Raw genomic sequence first — 17,895 nt, 5'->3', positions numbered from 1 at the left:
GGTCAGGAGTCCGAGACCAGCCTGACCAACATGATGAAACCTCATCTTTACTAAAATTACAAAAAAATTAGCTGGGTGTGGTGGTGCGTGCCTGTAGTCCCAGCTACTTGGGAGGCTGAGGCAGGAGAATCGTTTGAGCCAGGAAGGCAGAGGTTACAGTGAGCCAAGATTGCGCCACTACACTCCAGCCTGGGTGACAGAGCACGACTCCATCTCAAAACAAAACGAAACTCTAGAATAATTCATTTCTTCCTTCAGCTGCCTGAATAGCTTACTCCCATTTCTTTTAGATCTTTGTTTAAATATCACCTTATCAGCATGGCTTTCCTTACCCATTATATATTTCTCTGTCACTATCATCTTTCCCCTGCTTCCTCTTTCTTTATACTACTTATCACTGTCTGACACATTTCACATTTGTTTGAGAGGGACTTTCTGGTTCCCTGTTTTGTTATGTCATCGCATGTTACTGTTTGTTATGCCACAGCCCATGTTATAACATACCAGAAAAAAAAAGCTATTGATTGAATGAATGTATAATGAATAAATGAATCATGTAGTCACTCTGCCACAATTCCATAAGCCAGACTACACTTATGAAGCTCCACTCTGCCCTTTGGGCTTTTAACTCAAGTACCCTATCAAAGAATAAAGGGTGGATGAAAGGTCCTGCCACAGTCACTGAAGTTCCTGCTTACTGGTAAGGATTGTACCATCCATGACTTCTTTTCTACCTTCAGGGCATTCTGAAACCCTTGCAGTGTCTCCTACAACGTCCTGAGAAGCCATATTAAAGGCAAAATAATTTTTGGTTCTCTTGGGGACCACTTGACTCTTAACTCCATTTTGAGCTTTATCCAATACTTTCTACTGTCTATCTAGTTCTTCAAGTGAATGTCCGGTGGCTTATTTATTATTTAAAACCTAGTCAGTTATCTCACAATAAATATAGATATTATTAGAAAGAAGGCAGCAAACACAGATCAGATTTACCCTGATCTTACTTGGGGAAACGCTGTGTTATCTTTTTTGAAAAATGTATAATTAGGTTGTAATCAATGCCCTTTTTATTCATCAATGGTGTCAAAGTTGAGTTCCAGAACTCGAAAAAAATGTTAGTGCTTTAATCATCTTGTCTTTGTGCTATATTCCAAAACAACAGCTGTAGATTTTCTGCAATGCAGGGAAAGGGAGCTTATCTATGAGAACTGTTAAAGGTTTTATAACTGAAAACAAAAAGCCACCATCTAAAAACTGTGTCAACACCAAATGTCCAAACCAGGGATTCAGTTACCATCTCTGCATCTAATATAAAAACTCCATGCTATTCCTTCAATATTTACTCAGCAAACATTTTTTAAGCACCTATTATTAATATATGTCAACATACTAAAAACATTTTATTGCATTTGTAAGTTAATAGCAGACTCATTTAATAACTCATTAATAAACTGTAGTCAAATTCATACTGCATGGATTAACACAAGATATAAAATGAGTGACAGAAGGGTCTCTGCTGTCTAGGAGCTCACTTGAGTGGAGAGATGTGCATACTGTGATAATGGGCACACCAGGTATTTACATACAGTATCGGGGAGCTCGGATAAAGAAACAATTAATGTTGACTGAGCCGATTAAAGATGGCTTTGTAGTGGAATTGACATCTGAGAGCTCTCAAGATGAGTAGGAATCCTGTAGGTGGAAAGGGAGAAAGGCAATTCTGGGTAGAGGAATCCACAGAGCAAGGGCACAGTTCAGGGGCAAGTGTAAGAGCAGAGAGCAGTCCTGTGTAGTGGGGGGACAACGAAAAAGGCTGATGCTGGTGGGGAGTGGTGGGGTGAATGGAGGAGGGAGCATGGAAGTTGGCTGGGAATATATTGTGAAGGGCAAGAGGTTTGTGCACAGGCATCTTGGTGTCATATCTCTTAGAAAGATAATTCTGAAATCAAAGGGGAAGATGGTTGGGAACAGTAAGGAAAGGGAAGGGGTACCTGTGTGTGTACATGTGTGTATGGCAGGCGTCTCCAAACTTTTTACACAGGGGGCCAGTTCACTGTCCCTCAGACCGTTGGAGGGCCGCCACATACTGTGCTCCTCTCACTGACCACCAGTGAAAGAGGTGCCCTTTCCTGAAGTGCAGCGAGGTGGGGGTGGGGCGGGGGCAGATAAATGGCCTCAGGGGGCTGCATGCAGCCCGCGGGGCCGTAGTTTGGGGATGCCTGGTGTATGGCATTATAATGCCACTGTCCTTGTGTGAAATGGCAATACAGTAACTTCATTAACTGGGTATAGGTAATTAAAAGTTTTACAAGAATTAACTTTGCATAGTGCTTAAATGGAATTAATATTGAAGTATAAGATATGTAATCCTCTTGAAAGAAAAACAACAATTTCATTATTTTCTTCTTATGAATGTGATACATGTTAACTTTTAAGTAAGATAATTATACAAGCTGGATTTTAAAAGATGGCAAAAATGAATCACAATCACACCACCAGAGAAAAACATCATATATGACTCTTCAAATTGGTGTCAATTCTACTCCTGTAAACCAGACACCGAATAAGATAGAGTCCTGTGGACAACTGGAGCCAAGCTTATTTTAAGCAGAAGTGCGCCTAATTGTGGTTTTGCTTTGCGAAGTAAAACTTGCCAAAGACATTTATTGCTACACTATGATAATTACAAATTTTATAAATTATTTATAATTATCACAAAAATATACTAAGCCCTATGAGGAACACAGCTGGAAATAGTTTGATATTTTGCAATACACATTTCTTCAGCAATTCCTTTAAGTCTTTGAAGCAAAAATGAAAAGCACAAGTAGTAAAAATGAAGAATCCCTTCAACCTTCAATTATCGTCTCATGAAAACTCAAGTACTAAAGAATCGTAGGCTTTTATCCATTAGTTCAGCAACTCTTTGAGAAATACTGAGTATGACGCTAGAGACAGAGCTATCAGTGAATAAAATGTTAAGTATGCTGTCTGTATGCATGGAATTCACAATTTTGTAGTTTAGCAAGATATTGTTTCTCTCTCCACTCCTGAACAGAAATTTCACCCATTTTTCAAGGTCTGGCTCCATTTCCAGACTTCCATGGTACACTCTTGCACTGTCCTGACCCCTGCAGGCTTATCTTTTCTCTGTCATTCCATAATTCTTAGAAATACTGCTGCCAGGATTATTCAGCTGGGTCATATGTTACCAGGAACTACACTCTATTAAATGTATAAAAATCCCTTTTATTCATTAAGATTAAAAAATTCCTTGAAGACAGACTAGGCTTATTACTTGGAGTTAGGGGCAGATTTTTCTGAGTATCCAGTAATACTGAGAAATATATTTAGGACATTTTTGATAAAGCATCTGATTATGACTAAAAATGTATTTACTGAAAGCCTAATTATTGACCATACCCAAAGAAATGTCAGTAAAATCTTCTCTCAGCACTATCCTAAGGGTTGAACAATTTACAATACTGGTGCAGATGAAGGGGACTTGGTGAGAATTTCCTAATGGAATATCATGACACACTCTTCATTTCATTTGTTATTTTAAAGGTAAATTGTTCATTATTTCCTAAAACCGTTGTATAATTTAAATGTCTCTAAACAACAATTCAATCAATTTTTCATTGAAAACTGCAGTTAAAGTAAGGCTCAGTTACACACGAGGTTTGGAAAGGAGAGAAAAAATCTGATGGGTTGATGTTATTACCACATTTCCAACCAATTAAAAGCTGTGAAAAATTAGTATACAGGTAGACTATTAAAACAGAGAAGTCATTCTGTGAATCCAATCAGTAGTTTGGCATTTTGTAAAAGGCTTGTTATTTGTGGATTTACTTACAAGCACTTTAAAAAACAATTTATATGATTTATAGGACATCCTTCGAACAAACATCTTGATAAAGTATAGCAGAGTATCCAAATTAAACATATTACTTAAAGGAAACCAAGCTGCAAGGAAGCTCTGGCAAAAAGCTGAAGATTTACATAGATGGAACAAGACACGTTTGTTACATTGATGGAACAGGACATGTTTTTTGTAACCTTTAAAGCTTGAAATCATTCTGTTCAAGGTTAGTTGAACACTTGACCACTATCAAGAGCTTCTAATTGCTGTGTCTATGGTTCTAACCATCTTATCAGTCTGCAAGATTGTTTGAGATGAGATTTTTCAGAAATAGGAAAACAGGTACATTGATGCTGCTAATCAGGCGCTGGGGAAGGGCATACAGTTTGAGACTGAAGAAAAAAAAACAGCTACTAAGAAAATGGATGATTCTGATGAAAAAGTTCTTACTCTATATGAAGTAGAATTTGTTAATCAAATGGTGCTAGTGTATATCTTTTAATTTTCAGCTTTGTAACAGATACTTTTCAAAGCATTTATTTCTACTGAAATACAAGTCTTCTAACAACGAACCACTGGCAAGACTTTTCAAAACTATCTGAGAAGAGACTGTTTCCCATCATCCATCTGTGACCATCACAAATCCCCTCTCTCTGGCCATATCTGGCCTGGGCCACATAGGAAAAAAACATTTATTAAAACTTTTGAATAAATTAATTGCAACTTTCAATTCTAAAGCCAGGCACAACTGAAAGTAACATGTCAAAACATGCATGGAAGAAATGTTTTCTTTATTTTTGGGCAGAACATGTGATTGGCCACCATTAATGGTAAAATCTAAGCTGTCACAAGCAAGACACAAACCTGTATTTCAAACAACAATTGATGCTAACAACTCATCACTTGGAAAGGAGCTCCTTATACTCATATGCACAGAGGCACTTCCTTAATGGTATCTTAGACACTCATATTCAGCAGTTTAATACTCCTCTTTGTTCAGCCATGTGGATCAAAAGGAATTCATTTCTTGAAGACAAGAGACATATTTCTCTCTCTCTTTTTGATAGCAAGATATGACCCATAACTGTGTGCTTACATTAGGTATGTTTCGTTTCCAAAGGAGCAATCTATATATAAATTTTCTAAGAAATCAACCACACAGTAAGTAACATCCCAGTTGTCTTAATGAGCCTCACTTTGTACAGAAAAGCAGACGTTTAAATAAACCAAAGAGCAGGGCATGGATAATCCAATTTAGGATATCTCATCAAGTTTGAGTTGGCTAATCGAATTTATGAGATCTCACTGAGTCCCATGGTTTACAGTGATGTATTTCAAACAAGGGATCTTGTAGCAGGAAAGGTAAAAAAAAAAAAAAAAAAAAAAAAAAAAAATCCTGATCAAGGACATCCAAAAGCCATGTCAGTGTTAATGAGAATTAAGTTAATACCATGAGGAGAGAATATGGTCTACTGGTCTATTTCTGTAGATGAAATCTCTCCTTCTTGCTTAAGTCTTAATTGTTTTTACAGTATCTATTGGTGAATAAAAGTGTGTGCCAGATAAGAATATAAACAAAATAAAGCTGATGCTGGTTGCTATTTATTTGAATTCATATTTTCATAGGCCTTTCTAACTGCCTGATGTTCTCCTGGAAGATCAGAGGCAACAAAACCACAGTTCATGTTCTTTGGACACGAACTGTCAATTTTTCACTACAGGTAGGTAGGTTTACAAAACACCAGTGCCAGTTCCTCTAGTTAATATAAATGATGAGTCATGAGGGCACAGATCCACACAGAGACTTATCAGAACATTATTAGTTTGAGTTCTGACTGACCTTCAGGTTGATATTGTGCTATAATCGTCACTGTCTGTCCAGCCCCCTTTAATGCAGCAGCTGCCTGTTCATGGGATGCACCACGGAGGTCAATGCCATTCACCTGGAAGAGAGGAAGCCAGATCATCTTGGTATTTCATAAGTCACATTACTCCGAAAGAAGACGAAAAGTTTCCCCAAACAGAGGCTGTCTAACATTGTGTCACATGCCTCAGAAACCCCTGGTATCCTACTCTGCTGTTTATGGACTTTCATGGTCTTAATTAGGAGACACATTAAATTTCATCTTGTGGTGTTTGTGCCATGGTCTGACTGGGTTGGAAACATTTTCATCTATCCATGTTCTAATGTGTGCATTTAATATGCCTCTGTGAGATTCCTAGATTTCTGTGGTAAATAGGGATAAATATGAGGCTTTAAAATGAGAGGGAAAGCAGGGTGATAAAGAGAGACATGTGTAATGTAAATAGACAAATGCTGACAGATTAAAACATTCAGATGAGGTTCTGGGGACATGAGGTTCCGGGGCAGCTGGTTGCCAAATCCCTCTCTTTGGTCAGTTGTCTTGTCTTGTCACTCTGAGCCTGGTTAGATAGCCCTAAGCCTTGTTTTAAAATATACTTGACTGCGCTCTTTCTTGTATACAATTCCAGAATGAATTCTGACAAAATAAAATAAAGAGTTCCCGGAGTTTATTTAGCTAACTCCCATGTTGTGTCCCATACTGAACATCTTAAAAGCTCCAGACTCTACCAGAGTAAAAATCATTCTTAAGTCAAATGTAATAAGGAGGAAATGCTAAATTTTTTCTTGAATCAACTCAGTCTCAGTCAATACAATGTAATTAATAAGTGCTCTTCAATGACAGCGTTCTGTGTCTGCCCCAGAAGAGGGACAATTAGTGGAGAACAAAGGGAGACAAGATAAAGCCCCAGAAAGCTTTTCCAATAAACACACAGTAAACACGGTTTTCTACCCTACAAAAAAAGAGCTTTTTGCAGATGATAGCAGAATTCTGCTTCCTTTTATTGATGAGGAAGGTTGGTATGGCTATGTAAGAATAAAGAACTGATCAGCTTATCTACATTCAAAATATGTAATCTTATTTTGCTTTTCATTAATTCTATTTCACAATGACATAAGGTGGTAGATGGGGGCTACTACTTTGTTTCCCCATCAGGCCTGGGGAATCCATACGCTTAACTTCCACATCCTGATCCTCTCATAATAACCTTGTTAATGTCTCCATATTCTCTTTTATAATTTTCCTTCCTCATCCCTGGCTTTCTAGTCTAGTTAACGCCTTACAGCAAGCATTGATTACATGGTAACATTGGGAAGTCCACGGAGCTAGGCCTGATCTGGCCGTGCCGTTCTCTTGCTGACTGCCTGCCTGCCGTATGACCTCTCTGAGCCTCTATTTTCTCCTCTCTTGGAGGGAAGGGACTGTTAGGCTACATGAATCCAAAGTCCCCTTAAACCATAAAATTCCAGATCTACTCCGTGGTAGACACAGTCATTTCAGAGACTGTCTAGGCTACTGATGACTCAGAAGTATGACTGTGACTGCCAGGAGAGACAGGAAAGGTACCTGGATTCAGGCTACTGCCTATAGGAGGCTGAACTGCCCAAACTTCACACGCCAAATAATTTCTCCTCTTGTCAAACAGCGTTAACTTTCTATAAAAGAATAATACGTGATCATGGCAAATAAATTCTCTTTCAGAATGATATAAAAGAAAGAGGCAAAAGTCCCCTCACCATCTCCATTTCCAGAGGTAACCACATTTGTGTGTACTTTTTCTCTTTTATTATCATCTAATATTTCTTTAACAATAATTCTAGTTCCATAGGTTTTCATGTTAGGCCAATTTGTACCTGAGTTTAATCAGAAAGAAGGCAACAATTTCTAAATCGATAGTATGCATTTCTTTACAATTTTTTAATGTAAGGCCATTTATTAAAATAGACAAACTATAAGATGAAAATGAAGACAACAGAAAAATTCAACTTTTCACAACCAATAAAATTAGCACAACCAAAGAAATAATTTAGAAAAAAAAGTATCGTTAGAAGATACATTGTAGATTACCATTCGATTACCCAAGAATACGTCAATTCATGATTCTAAAGATTTTTAAAGTAACAGATTAAAAGTTCATCTTCAGTGTATATGTAAATTCTGTGTTTTATTACACAGGTATGTTTATTCAATACTATCTTTTGAAAATGAGCCATTTAAAAAGACATCGAGATTTCCATTCTGTTTACTGACATTCTATTTACGTATACTGACATAACAAAACGATACAGCTACTGCAGTGAGCACACCTGCATGAACCGGGACACCGGCTTGGTCAGTCTGACGAGGTAAGTTGCAGATCTAAGCAGCTGAGACCTTAAATAACAAAAAGCTTCATTTTCAGAGTCCCTGATTGAGTGCTCAAATAGATCAACTACGGATGTATATCCTCTACATCTGGTTGTTCATAAAAGTTAAACCTGCCATTTGAGTGCTCAATTATAATATGAAGTGTGTCAGAACTGTCCCGAACAAGAAAACAACCATCTGGCACGTTTGCTAGCTTCCCTTCTGCCTCCCAACATGTGATTGGCTCTCAGTACCATCCTTGTCTTGCAAGTTTTTTTGGCTCCTTTGAAAGGCTTGTCACTGCGATGGGACCACTACATTGCAATGAGTCATAAACTCTTGCAACCCCAGGAGCAGAGTTAGGATCAAAATTCAAATGACAGAGCATACTTTGAGCCATATGGGCTTGTGTGCCAGTAGGTCCAGTGAAGTTCCTTCGGATTTGATTACTCTGCACCGGAAGTGGCAATGGCGAGAGTGGAGGGACATCATCGGGACTCACTCTAGGGCTCTGCAACATGACTCCCATGGTGCCAATCAACAATCCATTCATGGACTGATCCACAAAGATCTCTGGGGCAACAACGAGGTCCTGGTCTACCTGGCTCATCTTCAGGGAAAGAGCGGCCTCCCCTTCAGGAGGAACCGCAGAGACTTTCATGGGAGAAGAACTGACCAGACAACAGCTATGTGATCCTTCCAAAGGATACATCCCCTCATCTAAAGACACGGTATACTGAATGTAGTCCTGAGGCATAAGTCCAACAACGACAGGCTCATGTTCTTCCAGGCGAAGATGCAGGTCTCCATTCTGAGAAGCTGAGCTCTTCAGTGAATTGGCTTGCTCATGGCACGCAGTCTCAGACTGAAGGTCGCGGAAATCTTGCGGATGCCATTCAGGGCTAGACTCAGAGTCAAGGCCTTGGTTCACTCTTCCAGCCCATCTTGATGCACGTCTCCTCGGAGTTTGTGGGCCGAAGAGGCCACGGTGCGGACTGCAGTGATGGTTGCGGAGGGAGGTGGACCGTACCGGCCTCTCAGCTCTCACATCTTTAAAGATGATCAGTGCTGAGGAGGAGAGGGTGTCCTCACCAGCAGAGCTCCCAGAGGGTGTGCCTGCCTTGCCTTTTGGCTTCTGTTTGGCAGAAAGCGGCCTTTTTAAAATACCCATCAGGCTTTTGCTTTTTGATATTTTTTTTCCCCCACCTTTATCATCTTCACTGTTAATATCGCAGCTGGCCATATCTTTACCATCGCAGCTACCAAGTAAGGAATCATCTTTTCCAAAGTCCCTGGCTAGCGATGGTTATTGTACTACCATGAAATCAGTTTCTTCTTTACTTTTATTCAAGTTAAAAGATTTCTGGAAGGTTTTAAGATTACTTTTCTTCATTATAACTAGTTATGTAATCCAAGGGATCAACATTTCTCTCTGTAATATTATCCCCAAACATCTACAGAGGCTGCAAGGCTGCATCTATGTATTTTTCCAACTTCATTTAAACTTTGGAGCCATTTTCTTCTAGGATCTTAGATTCCAGTGTAGAGTATGTTGGTGAACATCTGCAGGAGACTGTGAGAAGTGTTAGGAAATCACTTCTGGCATGATGGAATGAGGTGGTCAGCTGGGCTCAGTGGCACATGCCTGTAATCCTAGCACTTTGGGAGTCTGAGGTGGGCAGACCTCTTGAGTTCAGGAGCTGAAGACCAGCTTGGGCAACATAGGAAGACCCATCTCCAGAGGCAGCTGGGCTCTGCTTCCTCACCCAGCACCAGGGAGGCTGCCACGCTCACCTTCTCCTCCAGCAACTTCTTCTCCTGCCTCCTTCCTCCTCCTCTTCCTCTAACAGCTTGTGTATATACTTTATAAAGATTCATTATATGCACATGCAAACACAAGACTTTATCTCTATTTCTCTTTGTCTCCTTACATATATATTTAAATATATTATTGCCTTTTTATTTAACTGAATAGGTCATAAGATGTCGTCGACAGCTTTTGTTTTGCTTTTCATTGAACACTGCATCCTGGGCATCTTTCATTATCATATCAGCTTATATCATTGTACCTTTTTAATGAAAGCCTGGTATTCCATGTTATGGGTGTGCCAGCAGTTTTCAGTGCGATCCTTCTTGATGTGGTTAAGGCTGTTTCCAGTTTTCTGCTACTACAAACACTTATTAAAGTGTTTCTGAAGGATAAATTCCCTGGAAACAGACTTCTTAGTGAAAGGGCATATGCATTACTTTTTTTTTTTTAATTTGCTATTGTACATTTTCAAAATGATTATTCATTAAACATATAGAAACTAATAAGAAAACAAAAACAGGCCATAATCTCATTGCCCAGATAATGTATTGATAGGAGAAATAAAATGAATATATGCACATCATACCCATGTATGTTAAGTAAAGTATAATGAAAATACACACAAATAAAAGTCCCCCCTATCTCCTATTATCCTTTACAAAGGTAGCCATGCTAATGGCTTCTTATATATACTACTGATTATTTTTGTTATGAATATAAACTGCTTTATAAAATATATAATTTAAAAATTTTATACAAGTAAGATCATGCGCTACATCTTGATTTTTTTCCACTTACTAATATACCTTAGTAAGCTTTCTAATTACATATTTCTTCCCATTAACCTGATTCTTTTTAATAGCTATGAGTGTTCTATTATTCAATGAAAAACGATTGGTTTTACCAGTGCATGTCTGATAACTTAGGTAGCTTCACTATTTTGCTCTTATAAACAATGAGGTAATAAATATCATCTAATAGTAAGTTGTTGAGTAAAGAGTATGACAGGTATTGCCAGACTGCTTGTAAAAGTGTAGTATTAATTTATACAGCCACAAATAATATATGATTTTTCAACTTCCTCACACTCTCGTAATAGTTACACATACCTTAACATTTGACTTTTTCCATTCCAAAAGGTAAACAATTTTATTTTTAAATTTTGTGTTTCTTCAATTACAAGGTTAAGCATCTTCTTATATGTTTATTGGATATTTGAATTTATTTTTATATAAAATGCCTTTTTACTTATTTTGCTATTTATTTTGTTGTTGTTTAGGTAGTTTGTTCTTTCAAAAATGTATCTGCAAATTAAGAATGTTATTCCTCCCTCTTAGGTAACTATTGTAAATATTCTCAGTTCGTTATTTGTACCACTGTATTTTAACTCTTCTTTTGTACATTATTTCCTATCATAGAGTGAATTTTTAAATATTTTGTGAAGTCTTATTTATAATTTCCTTTTCCTATTGCCTTTTGAGTTTTAGATTATATCTTCTCTTCTCCAATATATTTAACAAATTACCCACGTTTTCCTGTAGCAAACTAGAGTTTAATCTTAAGCCATTTAATTCTTAATTAATTGGAATATATTTTGATATTTGATGGGATAACCAAGTAAACAGCCACAATTTCGTGGGCGCTTCCTTTATAGTGTAAGATTTCTACATCTTTCGTCATTTAGTCATCCTCTGAATTTTTCTCAGTGCTTTAAGAAAAGAGCATGGAAAAACGGGAAGGAACAAAAGATTTGGAGTCAGACAAAACTGGGGTTAAATCTCAAGTCCACCCAGCTTACCTAGGTAACCTGGGGAAATCACTTAAGGTGCACTAAGATGCTTCAAACCTTAGCTGCCTTTTCTGTAAAATGAGCATACCTACCTACCTACCTACCTACCTACCTACCTGCCTGCCTGCCTGCCTGCCTGCCTACCTACCTACCTACCTACCTACCTACCTACCTATTAGGGCTGTTGCAGGTACAAACAGGTATTCAGCAAATCATATCTATTATTATTGTTTAGCATTTCTTCAAAAAGCTGTGATTATAAGTGATGAAATAAAATCTAATGGAAATTAATCAACACAGATTGTAATATATTAGTTACTTCATGCTTTTTTAAAAATGAGGAACACAACACTTTAGGACTAGAAGAGCCTTAGAAACTTGTTTATCAAGCATTTATACATTAGAGATGATCCCCATGAGGAAGGGACTGGCCGAAAGTCATGCTGAAGTTGCACAGGAATAGCCAAGGGCTCCTTTTGCCAAGCCCAGAGTTCTTTCTAGTTTAGCAGATGGGCGCTAATATGTGTGTTTGTTTCTGTTTCACTGGACCAGTAATACAAACTTGTTCATTTTAGGCCAAATCTACATGAGCCTCTGCATTTTTGAAGAGGTTTGTTGCTGCTGTTATCCTGAACAATATTATATTGCCTTGTTCCTGTTGATTTCTCCCCTGGTTTTAACAAACATGCTTTCCTCCAGTCTTTCAGACTTTTCAAGATCTCTTTGATGCTTCTTTCTATCCTTGAGGTTTGAGTTTTTTTATCAGTAAACTTTGCACAAATAACATTTCAAAAGTGTTCACAGTTTACATCACTGAGATGACATTTTAAAATACCAAGTGTGACACAGCCTCATATATTTATTATTTCTTTTTTTTTTTTTTGCTTCTGTTTGAACTTTTTCTTCTGGATACATGGATTCTCAAAGTTCTATTTAGAGTCCTCTTCTCTCCAAGAAAATTTTCTTCTTGAAGCATAAATTCTCAGAGATTGGATGCCAATAATTATTGTTGAGATTAATAATAGTAATTGTTAACATTGAGCGTCAGCTTCGTACATCAGAGACATCTACATATTATCTCACTTAATCAGAAGGGTGGGATTGTTTTTCCCATTTTATTGATAAGAAAACTAAGCTCAGAGATTCACTGACTCACTCAAATTTATATGGGGGAAAGAGGCTAAGGATTTAAAATAGTCGAACTAATACTCCTGAGCTCTTAACTACCAATTTATACTGTAATTTAATATCCTGTCTAATTCTGAGGGTCTACACCTATCAGACTCCAGTTCTGAAACCTTTCAAGGGCATAAGTCAAGCTCCCTAGGACTGGCAGCAAATGATTGGGTGTGTTTTACCGCTCTCCTCTGTGGTGGTCTCAAAGCAACCTAATCTAGAAATTACGGCCCAACTTATGATGATTAGGTCATGTAGGCCTAAAACAAAAGGCACTGTCAAGCTAGAACAATTTTTGTTTTGTTTTGTTTTGTTTTGAGACCGAGTCTCGCTCCGTCATCAGAGCACTTTTAGTTGACTTCTAATTGTGTTGCTGCTGTTTTTTGGATCCTAATGTGAAGATGAGTGGTTTACCATCCCCCACATCAATCTTTTTTCTTTTTGTTTTTAAAAGATGATTATTACATTTGCTACTTCTGCCACTAGGGGCCTTGGCCTGGGGCTCCAGGGGTTCCTTGAATAAATGATGATTCTCTGAAAATATTTATTTCTTAGTACTGTAGAAGGAATGATATCAGAATCAGAGGATTTCAGAAATGGAGGAAATCTTGTGATCTTCTTCAACCTCGATGTATATCACTAGGCTGATTTAAACATATTCTTATATTCCTTTCCCTCACTATATTGACCTTTTAAAATTTCTCTTATTCTGCCATTTCTGCATCTATGTGCATGCTATTTTCCACATCTAGAACATAGCTTCTTATTCTTTCCTCATCTGGAAAACTTCGAGTTCTTAAAGACTCAATTCAAACTGAGTTGTGTAATGTGTCTATTTATAAGCTCTGTAAAGGTCAGATCTCTACTTACTGAAACTTTGTTCCTGGCATACGGTCAGGCAAATAATAGGTGCATAGGAACAAAAGAGAGTGAGTGAATAAGCAAGTGGATGAGTGAATAATATATTCTCACTCCATTATCCCAGGCAAATGAACATCTCACCTCGATGTGACACTGGATTAACACTAATGAAGAACTCACTGCCTTTCAGGAAAATCCATTCTACTTAGGGTCAGCTCCAGGGATGAAAACAACCAACCAAACAAAAAACAAAACAGTTCTTTGTTCGACTCTTTCTTTCCACCTCTTGGTTTCAGTTTTGCCCTCTGACAGCTGACAAAACAGTATCATTTCTTCCATACGATCCTAATATTTGAAGACAGTTTTCGTTTTTCTAGGGAGTGATCCCACTCCCTTCCCCATCGCTTCATATTATTCTCACCAAGCAAGTGACCATTTACTTCTGATTGCATACCTCCAGTATCAGGGAGCTCACCTTCCTTAGTCTCCTAATTACATTCTTTTGGTAATCTCTTATGGGTGTTATTTCCAGCATCTTGATTTCATGTAATATCTCATTAGAGACTCAGCTAAGTGCATGTGAGATCAAACATGGCAATATGGACACCCTATGGCTCTCTGTGTATCTTTTAATGTGTGCCTACTGTAATGCCTAGAGATAAACACAGTATTGAAATAAATCTGGTTTTTAAAAAGTATCTACTTAGTTATTTCCCTCTCCAATTTAAGAGAAGAATGAATTAGAGTGACACACAGCCATTGTCAAGCAATGTGCTGTTCAGTGGAGGACAGTGACAGGTAAACACATGATTCAAAACCGGATGGTAAGAGTAAGAGCTAGAACAAGAAAAGGTCAAAATCCTCTGGGACGCAGAGGAGGCATCCCTACCAAGGGATGCAGAGGAACGAGGTTTCCTGGAGAAAGTGACATGGAGATGAGGTTGTGAATGTTCGCAAGGTGAGGATGGGTAGGGGTTCTCAAAGAATGATGGGGAGAGAGGGGTGAGTAGGTGAGTGGCATGAGTATTCCAGTCAGAGAAGAGCCACACATGGAGGGCTGGAGGTGAGAGAGGGCCTGTACATCTGAAGAACAGAAAGCAGTTGATACTGAAGGGCAAATATGGGAGAAACAAATGTGAGAAAGAAGTGATGAAGAAAAAGACGATGATGATGATGATGGTGATGATGGTAGCCGACATGTACATAACACTTAATATGTGACAGCCACTGTTGTAAGTATTTCATATACAGAAGTTCCCTTAACCCTCACAACAACTCTATGAGGCAGGAACACACAACAATCCCCATTTTACAGAGGTGGTAACTGAGGCACAGATTAAATAACTTGTCCAAAGTTACATTGCTAACATATGGTAAAGTCAGGGATGAAACCCAGGCAGTGTGGTGTAAGCGTCTGCCTTCTTTTTTTTTTTTTGAGACGGAGCTTCACTCTTGTTACCCAGGCTGGAGTGCCATGGCGCCATCTCGGCTCACCGCAACCTCTGCCTCCTGGGTTCAGGCAATTCTGCCTCAGCCTCCTGAGTAGCTGGGATTACAGGCACGTGCCACCATGCCCAGCTAATTTTTTTTGTATTTTTAGTAGAGACGAGGTTTCACCATGTTGACCAGGATGGTCTCGATCTCTTGACCTTGTGATCCACTCGCCTCAGCCTCCCAAAGTGCTGGGATTACAGGCGTGAGCCACTGCGCCTGGCCAGCGTCTGCATTCTTAACCATGACATAGCCTTTCAAGAATCTGGTGGTACAGGGCATGATAAGCCATTTTAGTAAATTTGACCACAATGAGGAGTCATCCCTCAGCTTATAATTGAGAACTGTTATTTTACCATCACTATTGTACCCCAGGAATGCTAACGGGTAGAGAAAATGTACAGGAAGGGAAAGTGCAGGAAGCAGGTACTATGGCCAGCCTGGCTGTGAGATTCTGAGGCTGAATGGACCCTCTTAGAGATGCTGCTCCAAAGGCAGAGCAAATGTTCATGGCTGCCAAAGTTTTCCACCACAGCTCATGTCATCTGCCTGCTCTGAAAGCAGTGTCATGGGAAGAATACTGGGTTTAGACTCAAGATGGCCAGGATTCAAATCTTGGTCCCCTCCCTTACCAGCTCTATGACTTTGGGTAAGTTCCTTAATCTCTTTGAACCGGTTCCTCGCATGCACCTAAAGATGTGGACTCTTCTTTTGTCAGGCTGTCTTCAGGATTATTAGAGTTTAAACAAATAAAATGCTTAAAATAATACTTGTACATGGTAGAGACTCACTAAATAGTTACTATCTGTATTATAGCATATCCATTATCTGTGTAACCAGGACTTTTAAATGGCTTTTATTGAAAATAATAAAACCAAAGAATAGGTTTGGTAGAAGATTGTCTTAGAATAAAAGTAGCTAAGAACTACAAATTTAATAGAATTATTAACTGTGAAAAAATGCTAAGGGGTGACCCAATGGGAAAAAGCTAGATAATTGGTACCACATTTCAATCAAAACGAGTCAGGTACATAACACAGGGGACTGTTTGAAGCCAATAATTTCACAGCTGGGGGTCTGGGTGCAAGGTGGCTGGGGGCAGCAGGGAAGAAACTGGGGTAGGATCCAAACTATTTCCACCTGATTCAGAGAGACTATGGATAGTAAGATGAAAGATTACTGGTGTATTAAACAAATATAGGAGGCTCCCATTCTTTCTCAAGAGTGGAAAAAAAAATCTATTTTCAGTTTCCTGAACTGATGAGTGAAATGAAGTGAAAAGTTAAGCTCTGTTGCCAACTCTGCCATTAACTCATTCAAATCAGCTAATGGGCTGCTCTGAAAAATGAAGGTGCTGGGCCACACCATCTCTAGGGTCCCCTGTGTTGTAAATTCAATTATGTCTATGGCTTAAAAATAATATTTCTAAAGTATTTTACAGTTAGTAAACTGTTTTCCCACCTCACATTTCTTACTGAACAAGGTGATACATAAACAAACAAACACATTCACATGTCTTAAATGTTATCACGTACTTATGAGGGTAACAGGGAAGCTATAAGTATCTCACTCGATGTTGAATTTTTTTTTTTTTTTTTTTTTTTTTTTTGAGATGGAGTTTCGCTCCTGTTACCCAGGCTGGAGTGCAATGGCGCGATCTCAGCTCACCGCAACCTCCGCCTCCTGGGTTCAGGCAATTCTCCTGCCTCAGCCTCCTGAGTCGCTGGGATTACAGGCACGTGCCACCATGCCCAGCTAATTTTTTGTATTTTTAGTAGAGACAGGGTTTCACCATGTTGACCAGGATGGTCTCGATCTCTTGACCTCGTGATCCACCTGCCTCGGCCTCCCAAAGTGCTGGGATTACAGGCTTGAGCCACTGCGCCCGGCTCGATGTTGAATTTTGAGCAGTCTGATGACTGGCATAGAATATAGACAGGGAGAAAGAAAACATGCTGCCAGCAGAAGTAGACCTTGAATACTGGGGTCAGAATTTTTGTCAATAAGTGGCTAGGGAAGGGTTTTACAGAAGCATTTAACACAATTGGACTGCGAAAGAATGACTGGTGACAGTGAGAAACTGGGGTTAATGAACTAAGCGAGGATAGAATTAGAACCATCCCAACAGATAACCGGCTAGGAGACTACTGAAGCATTACCAATGATACAGACAATGAAGGCCCGAATTAGGCAAATAAGGGTGGAATTGAGGCTGGGAGATGTAGCATAGATTTGGGAGAGGAAAACAGAGGAAGGTTCTGTTGGGAACCCAGGCTAAGCTGATGCTATTGGAACAAAAGGTTGCATCAGCCCTCCCCGCCAAAAGCATGCCCCGGGCGTGGTGGCGGGCCACCAATGGAGGACCTGATCACGGGCAAGACATGCCTCAGGGCCACCAATGGAGGACCTGATCACGGGCAAGACATGCCTCAGGGCCACCAATAAAGGACCTGATCACGCACAGAACATGCATGGCTGCACCAATGGGGTAGCTGATCATGAGCTAAACACTCGTCTCCCAGCCTATCAGAACTACTTCCCCTTTCCCCTCTCTACCCTCTCCCCTCCCTATATAAGGAACCCATTTTGAAATAAACTTTGCAGCTTGATCAGAACTTTTGTCTTGCTGCCATTCTTCGCGCCTCTTGTCCCATCCCTTTCTCATCCACGACAGGCTTGCTCGGGTTCCTGTTTG

The 17,895-nt window shown here is 39.2% G+C and overlaps 1 protein-coding gene and 1 pseudogene across 20 annotated transcripts in view; both read right to left on the bottom strand.

The window, feature by feature from the left end:
- The window catches only part of DLG2 (discs large MAGUK scaffold protein 2), a 2,103,224-nt gene that overhangs the window by 311,925 nt on the left and 1,773,404 nt on the right, over nt 1–17,895 (bottom strand). For all 20 annotated transcript variants that reach the window (XM_074400260.1, XM_074400268.1, XM_074400258.1 and 17 more), the window contains one exon: nt 5,703–5,805. In XM_074400260.1, coding sequence (XP_074256361.1) covers nt 5,703–5,805 — 103 coding nt within the window. The remainder of the gene's footprint in view (nt 1–5,702; nt 5,806–17,895) is intronic.
- LOC141584733 (suppressor of cytokine signaling 6-like) lies at nt 5,816–17,432 on the bottom strand (annotated as a pseudogene).

This window comes from Saimiri boliviensis, chromosome 6 (assembly GCF_048565385.1).
Source record: "Saimiri boliviensis isolate mSaiBol1 chromosome 6, mSaiBol1.pri, whole genome shotgun sequence".
NCBI lineage: Eukaryota > Metazoa > Chordata > Mammalia > Primates > Cebidae > Saimiri > Saimiri boliviensis.
Note: the sequence above shows the minus strand (reverse complement) of the source record. Positions and strands in the feature narration are given on the sequence as shown.